We start from the raw sequence: 8,324 nt of genomic DNA, 5'->3' as shown, positions 1-8,324 counted from the left end.
CTTGTTGAAGTTGGCCCTCCTAAAGTCTAGGGCTACCGTCTTGCTGCAGGCCCTTGACACCCTGTGCTGGATGGTGAATTCCAGCAAGTGATGCTCGCTATCGCCCAGGTGGTCAAGAACCTGGAGGCCCATTACCAGGTCCAGGACCATGCACCTCCTGGATTAAGTGGAGGTCCTGTATCTCAGCCAGGACCCTTCTGGAACGGTCCGTCCTGGCTGACTGTTCCTCCCAGCAGATGTCCGGGTAATTAAAATCACCCATGACAACTACATCCCTTGCCTTAAGTGCCTCTGCAAATTGGCCCAAAAATTCCCGGTCCAGCTCCTCCCCTTGGTTGGGGGGTCTGTAGTAGACCCCCACCATCAAATCGCTTTCCCCACGGCCCTCTTGAATCTTGACCTAGAGCACCTCTGGAACACCGTTGGAGTTGTGGAGCTGCATGGAGCCCGGTGCTGTGCTCTGCGGCTGTAGGGCCAGCAAACCTAAAACTCAAAGAAGTCATCGTTACAAACTCAAAGGAGTTTTAGTTTGCTGCACCCCAAGTCATTTAAGGTGCATTACCCCACCAAATTTCTTACAGTGGCTGGAATTAACGTGCAATATGCTGCCGAGGCATGCTGAGGCATGCAAAAACTGCAGAGGCATGCAAAAACTGACACCATTAAAGCAAAAGCATTTAGCCTGCTTTAAAGTGTCTTGCACATATGCTTCTCATTTTGTCTATACATGGCCAGTATGTACCATGTGCCAATAGACAATTCTAAAATTTTCAGTCATGCTATCATCACAAGACTCTGAAAGAGAATTTATTCCATTATGGAACCTCAATATAGCGTTGACAAAGTTGATGAACTCTTGAAGTCCCTGCAAGTACTCCCTTTTGTTCCCCTTGTTGCTATAGACAGTGTGTGTTGACATGATACACTTATTGTGCAGTAGCCTAATAACGCTGCACAGTTGTGTGCTGGTCACAAACCATTCTAATAAGCTAGTGCACAGTGTCATTAGGCTACTGTGCATTAACCATCACAAAAAACCTTGCACTGGTGCTACTGCATAGTAAATGTAGTTACTGCACATTCAGTTAACTAAACTAAATGTGCAGTAACTACAGCTCTTTAATAAATGTGTAGACATGACCACAGTAGACTACATCCTTAGCTGGTGAAAACTAGTATAACTGAAAGAACTGAAGTAATTGGTGTATATATATGTAGCCATGACCCTGAATGACAGAGCTGGGCTCAGCACTCTTGCCACTTTATGAGCCATTGCTTTTCAGTTGGAGTTCTTACAGTTTGGGAGCATTAAGTAACACATCTTATCAGTATTAACACTTGGAGGAAACATTTTCAAAGAATCACTACTAGTACAGTAAGTATAGTCTCCTCCCTTTCAGATTGTTTAATCTAGGCATTGTGGATTTATTTATATTTTTTAATTAGCGTTTGTGATTCTGATGGATAATAAATGTTTCTTATGAAATTATTTTATCTCTCTGCCTATTTTCAGGAACAATGTGTCCAAACTCTACAGTCAGCAGTATACATATTTTATGTATACTCTTGGGTTAGGGACTCTACCTTTTTATAGCTGTGGACAGGTATTCATTTCTACAAGTAGAAGAAAGTTCTACAAAGTAACCAAGGAGCTGGAGCATACATGTGTTCTAGCCCCCTGGATGAAGAGCTTCACAGGCAAGCTCTGCAGCCAAGGGGCACTAGGGCTAGGGACAGAAATTACACATAAATGGTTGTAAGTGATCAGAAGCTGGTTCAAATCTATAACACAACAAAAGTTTAGTGCACATAAACTATTTTCAGAATGGCTGAAACTAGTTTAAGATAAACCTGGATGGATGTAGTAACATAATTAACTTATTTAATTTAAATCGGTTTATTGAACTTGTGCTCCAGAGCTACTCCAGATTCAAGTTAATTCACAGTCCCCCAGCATCCCAGGATGCATTGCGCCTTCCCAGCAAGCCTCCCCTCACAGAATGGACAGGCTAGCTTTGGCCTGAGCTGTCTGCTCCAGCAGAGCAGGAAGGTGTGCTCTAGCATCTCTTGGCTTCTGACCTGAGCCACTGCTGGCATGCGGTTGCATTTTCAGAATCAGAAGTGAATGTCTGTTCATTTGCTTGTCAATTCAATCTACGCTGCTTAGACTAACCTGCAAAGATTGAATTGATTCAGCCTTAGGCTTTTTGACTGTCTGTACTTAGCCTAAAGGACTGCATCCTGGACCACCCTCACCCTTAGGGAAGCCGGTTAATTGATAGCCTGCTCTCTCCTCTGTCTGGGAAGGGGGCAGGCTCTCAGTTGGTAGTTAAGCGCAGCTGCCCCAGACAGAGGGGGAGGGTTTCAACCCTTAGTGTTCTTTCTCCCTTCCTTGGAAGGAGGAAAGGAGAACAGAGTAGGATATTAGGTGTCCTCTACATTTGAGAGATGTGTACAACCATTCAAGTTAGGTCAGGAACAGTGAGATTTTCCTCATAGGTGTCTGATTTAACTTGTGAAAGAGCCTGTTCTCTTCCACAAGAAATCTCTTGAATGGCTATGCATCCTCTTTTAGTGCTGGTCTTTTCTCCCAGCATAAATGTAATGCCTGTTTATGGTCTATGTTTGGCCAGCACATTGTGGACACCACCATAATGAAATAATAAATAATTATTGTAATGACATTTTAATAAATCTTCTATCTAGAGAGCAATATATTATAGCTATTGCTTCCCAAATTAGTCACTTTATAATATATGTAATGTAATCTGGTATAATTCCATCAAGAGGTTGAGGTGGCTGTATAAATCATGAGTGACATGATAATGTTTAATCACCAGGAGCTCAAGGTAGAATTTCCTGTGTATATTTACATTTCTTTGTTAACATATTTGTTATATTTTCAAAATACAGATTAAAGCAGCTTGAGTTTGTAAATGTTTCTGATTATATTTAAAAATTAATGTTGTGGAAAAGAAGCAGGAACATTATAGATTATTACCGAGAATGTCAGGGTTGCTTTCCATGGAATATATGAACTAGTATATACTTCCCACAACATATACTCTAAGTGTGTATATATAACAGGTTTTTATGAAAGAACTTGCAAGTATTTATACAGATCTCTGCTTACTGTATGGCCTTTTTTCTTCCCAATGTAACTCAGGTGTGATGTCTTTGCTGAGGCCTCTTCTGCTGGATGTGGTCCCAACTATTCAACAGACAGCTGCTTTGGCTCTTGGAAGACTCGCCAATTATAATGATGACCTGGCAGAGGCAGTTGTTAAAGGAGACATTCTTCCACAGCTCGTGTATTCATTGGCTGAGCAGAATGTAAGAAATTGTGATTTTTCTCAAGTAATACTTTTTTAACTGCTAAGTGGAAAAAAATCTCGGTCAAATATCTTTATCTATCTTTAGTGCAGCAATACTTGCACTTAAAATTTTGGACAAAATGTGCATTGTACTTCTGATAGAAAGTCAGGTTGAATTGTGTTAATAATTGTGACTTAGTAAAATGTTTAAAAATCTACTTATTCTTGACTCATTAACTAGAATATATTCATAAGTTTTTTTCTAAATTGTTAAATAATGTTTTGTAAGAGGCTGATTTTTAAATGAAATACTTAGATGTGCTGTACTGATAATTGGTTCAGATTGGTTATTAATACCAAACTGTTGTAAGGTGAACATGAACTTTAATAAATTTCATAGATTTCATAGACATTAAGGCTAGAAGGGACCTCAGAAGATCAAATCCAGCCCCCTGCCCCAGGGGCAGGAAGTCAGCTGGGGTCACAAGATCCCAGCAAGATAAATGTCCAATTGATTCTTAAAGGAGTCCAGAGTAGGTGGTTGCACCACCTCTGGCAGCAGTGTGTTCCAGGCCTTGGGGTCTCAGACAGTAAAGAAGTTCTTCCCTATGTCCAGCCTGAAACAGTCTTGGAGGAGTTTGTGACCATTTGAGCTTGTCATCCCATGGGGCGCTCTGGTGAACAGACATTCCCCCAGATCCTGATGTACACCCCTTATATACTCATAGGCAGCCACCAGATCACCCCTGAGCCTGTGCTTTTCCAGGCTGAAGAGTCCCATGGCTCTCAGCCTCTCATCATATGGCCTGGTTTCCTGCCCTCTGATCATGTGCGTTGCTCTCCTCTGGACTCTCTCAAGCTTCTCCACATCCTTTTTGAATTGTGGAGCCCAGAATTGGATGCAATACTCCAGCTGCAGCCTCACCAAGGCTGAGTACAGCGGGAGGATGACATCCTGGGATTTCCTGGCTTGCATCTATGGATGCAAGCCAGAGTTTTGCTTGCTTTGCCGGCTGTAACATCAGCTTGATGGCTCATATTAATCTTGTGGTCAATCATGACCCCCAAGTCCCTTTCAGCTATGGTGCTAGCAAACACAGCACTGCCAAGCCTATAAGCATGCTGTGGGTTTTTCTTCCCAAGATGAAGTACCTTGAATTTTTGGGTGTTGAAGGCCATCAGGTTTTCATTCGCCCATTTTCTGAGCCTGTCAAGATTGGCCTGGATCATCATCCTGTCATCAGGTGTCATCATCCTGTCATTGCTTTGCCCCAGAGTTCGGTGTCATCAGTGAACTTGGCCAGTCAGCTTCTGATACCAATGTCCATATCATTAATGAAGATATTGAAAAGAATAGGCCCAAGGACGGAGCTTTGGGGAACTACACTGGTCATGGTGCACCACAACGATTGACTTCCATCAACTACTACTTTCTGGGTCCGACCTTGGAACCAATTCCCCAGCCAGCAGACTGTGATGTCGCTGAGGCTGCAGTTGGTTAGTTTTTCTATGAGATGATCATGGGATACCAGATTGAAAGCTTTTTTAAAATCAAATATATGACGTCAATCTCTTCTCCCTTGTCCAGGTGATATGTCACCTGGTTGCAGAAGGAGTTGAGATTGGTCAGGCAAGACCTGCCTGCAACAAACCCATGCTGGCTATTGCTTAGGAAGTTGCCTTCAGCCAGTTTGTCAAGAATGGTCTCCTTAGTGTTTTTTTCCAAGATCTTCCCTGAGATAAAGATCAGGTTGATGGTTTCCTCAGATCTACTTTCCTCCTTTTCTTGAAGATAGTCACCACATTGGCCTTCTTTCAGTCTTCAGGCACTTCACCTGAGCACCATGAGTTCTTGAAGGCCAAGGGAAAGATGGAGCTAGGGCTAGCGACCAGAATTAAGGATAATAAAAAGTCCTTTTTCAAATACGTAGGAAGTAAGAAGAAGGCACTGGGTAACATGGGGCCCCTGCAGGATAAGCTTGGTAATCTGGTGACTGTGGCAAATGAAAAAGCCGACCTCTTTAATGAATTCTTTGCCTCCATATTCCTGAACAGGGGCTGGGACAACTCCCCCACTAGAATTACAGAAGGACTCAGGGGAGGCACTGCCATGCCTAGGTCAGGGATGACCTAGTTAGGGAACTTTTGGAGGGGCTAGATGTGTTTAAATCAGTAGGTCCAGATGCTCTTCACCCAAGGGTGCTGAGGGAATTGTCAGGGGTCATAGCAGGGCCCCTAGCATGACTCTGAGTGCTTGTGGGGCACTGGCCAGGTACCAGAGGATTAGAAAAGGGCCAATGTGGTCCCCATTTACAAAAAGGGGAGAAAGGAGGACCCTGGCAATTATAGGCCAGTCAGTCTTACCTTGGTCCTTGGGAAGACCTTTGAGAAAATTATCCAGGAACACATCTGCAAGGGCCCAGCAGGGGAGGTAATGCTCAGGGGCAACCAACCTGGGTTCATTGAGGGCCGGTCCTGCCTGATTTACCTGAATCCAGCTAGACCTAGACAGGTTACAGAGGTGGGTGGATGAGAATAAGATGGAATTCAACGCAGACAAGTGCAAGGTGCTGCATCTAGGGAGAAGGAACCAGCAACACACCCATAGGCTAGGGAACACCCTTCTTGTTAACATGCTGGCAGAAAGGGATCTTGGAGTCATTGTTGACTCCAGAATGAACATGAGCTGCCAATGTGAGGAGGCGGTCAGTAAGGCTAACCACACCTTGTTGTGCATCTACAGATGCATCACAAGCACTTCCAGGGTGGTAATCCTTCCCCTATATGTGGGATTGGTCAGGTTACAGTTGGAGTACCACGTCCAGTTCTGGGCGCTGCACTTCAGGAGGGATGTGGATAGCATCAAGAGGGTCCAGAGGAGGGCCATTCGCATGGTCAAGGGACAACAGGGCAGGCCTTATGAAGAGAGGCTAAAGGGCCTGAACCTATTCAGCCTCCACAAGAGAAGGCTGAGAGGGGATCTGGTGGCCATTTACAAACTCACCAGAGGGAAACAGTGGGAATTGGGGAGGCTCTGTTCCCCTGGGCACTACCCAGGGTTACTAGGAATAACAGCCACAAATTGTTAGACAGAAGGTTCAGGCTGGCCATCAGGAGACATTATTTTACAGTCAGGGCAGTCAGGGTCTGGAATGAGCTCCCAAATGAGGTGGGACTCTCTCCTTCCTTGGGGGTTTTCAAGAGGAGGCTGGACAGATATTTGGCTGGGGTGATATGACCTCGGCACCCATTCTGGCCCGGGGCAAAGGGTCAGACGTGATGATCTGTTTAGGTCCCTTCTGACCATAAGCACTATGTCACTAGGTCACTAAGATCCATGCCAGTGGCAGAGCTATGATGCTTGCCAGCTCCTTAAGTACCCTAGGATGTAAGCTGTCTGGGCCAGCTGACTTGAAGGTGTCCATCCTCTCAAGGTGTTCCTTCACATGGTCAACACTGGTAAAGGATAACAATTCTCCCTCGCCCTGGCCGTCCCATACCGTATTGAGCAGGGCTGTCCCTTGGGGCTGGTGAAAAACCGACGCAAAATACCCATTAAGCAGGTTGGCTTTTTCCTGGGCGTTGGTTGTCAGTTGACCCATCTGGTTTAGCAAGGGTCCAATGTTACCCTTGCTTTTCCTCTGGCTCCCCACATATCTACAAAATGGACTTTTTATTGTCCTTGATACATGTAGCTAGTTGGAGTTCAGTCGCAGCCTTGGCTTTCTTGGTTCACTCCCTAGGGGTCCAGACCAGTGCAGACTACTCCTCCCTTAGGGTGGATCCAGCCTTCCATTCTTTATAGGTCTTTCTTTTTAGATGTAGAAGGTGCACTAGTTCCCTGCAGAGCCAAAGGGCTGCTGTGCCCTTTTGCTGCCTTTCCTCTGAGGCGGGATAGACATTGCTTGAGCTTCCAGGATTGCTCCCTTGCGAAGCAACCACTCTTTCTGAACTCTCCTCCCCTTTGGGTTGAGGTCCCTTAGGGCCTCACCAACAAGCCTCCTGTGCTTGTCAAAGTCAGCTTTCCTGAAGTCAAGGACTTCTGCTTTGCTGACTGACTTGCCAGCTTTCCGGCGCATGGTGATATTGATCAGCTCATGGTTGCTGTCTCCCAGCTTCCCTTTGATAGTTAGGTTGCTGATTAAGTCATCCCTCATTGCCAGTACCAGGTCAAGCAGTGATTTGCCTCTTGTTGGTTCATAGACTTCTTGATTCAGATAGAGCTCATTCATGCATGTGAGGAACCTTTGCACCTGTTCGGATGTGGCCGAGTACTCTTCCCATTGAACTTCTGTGAACCTGTATGTAGCCAATATACCCAGATAGGAGCATTTGGAAATTTGCAGCAGAAGAAACATTACATCTAATTACTGACACTGACACAGTAACATACATTGAAAGGTTTCGATCTTCATGATTGTCAAATAAAATATCATGTAACGCAAATAAACCTGGCAGGTTCTCTTACCATTTTCCTGTACTTTTTGGATGAGTTCCAATGTTTGTTTCCTAACCTAGGTTAACTTTCAAATATACCTCCTGATAACCAGAAAAGCAGATATTTTTAAAATTGTGGCCGTATTTTAACTGTATTTAGTTTGTAGCTTTGGTTTCTTAGGATGTGTCTACACTTCCATTAATGTGCCTACTGCACATTAAGTTTAGTACCTCTCATATGAGGTACTAAATAAAGGCACAGTAGCTGTGCTAAGTAGCTGTGTTAAGTACTAAGAAAGATTTTCATTGTTACTTTTCGGAGAAGTATGGCTTAGTCATAATAAAGTATGATAATAAATGATACTTGATAATATCAAAATAAACTTTTGTTCATTCCAGTATGCCAGATGCCAGGATTATATGGAAGGTAAAGTAAGGTTGTTATTAGGCAAAGTTATAAGCAATTCGTTAATTTATCTGTATTTATAAGAAAGAGAATTACAGTCATTTCCTTATCTTGTTTATTTGAAAAAAACTGCACAAAGTTAGTATGATTTCTATCTTTCATGTTAC

General features: G+C 43.9%; 1 protein-coding gene across 3 annotated transcripts in view; it reads left to right on the top strand.

The window, feature by feature from the left end:
- SPAG6 (sperm associated antigen 6) overlaps positions 1-8,324 on the top strand; it is a 58,424-nt gene that overhangs the window by 21,218 nt on the left and 28,882 nt on the right. For all 3 annotated transcript variants that reach the window (XM_019532145.1, XM_019532138.1, XM_019532155.1), the window contains one exon: positions 3,167-3,333. In XM_019532145.1, coding sequence (XP_019387690.1) covers positions 3,167-3,333 — 167 coding nt within the window. The remainder of the gene's footprint in view (positions 1-3,166; positions 3,334-8,324) is intronic.

Source organism: Crocodylus porosus, unplaced genomic scaffold, assembly GCF_001723895.1.
Source record: "Crocodylus porosus isolate Cpor-Errol unplaced genomic scaffold, CroPor_comp1, whole genome shotgun sequence".
Taxonomy (NCBI): domain Eukaryota; kingdom Metazoa; phylum Chordata; order Crocodylia; family Crocodylidae; genus Crocodylus; species Crocodylus porosus.
The sequence above is the reverse complement of the archived record's forward strand: the minus strand, read 5'-3'. Positions and strand labels throughout refer to the sequence as shown.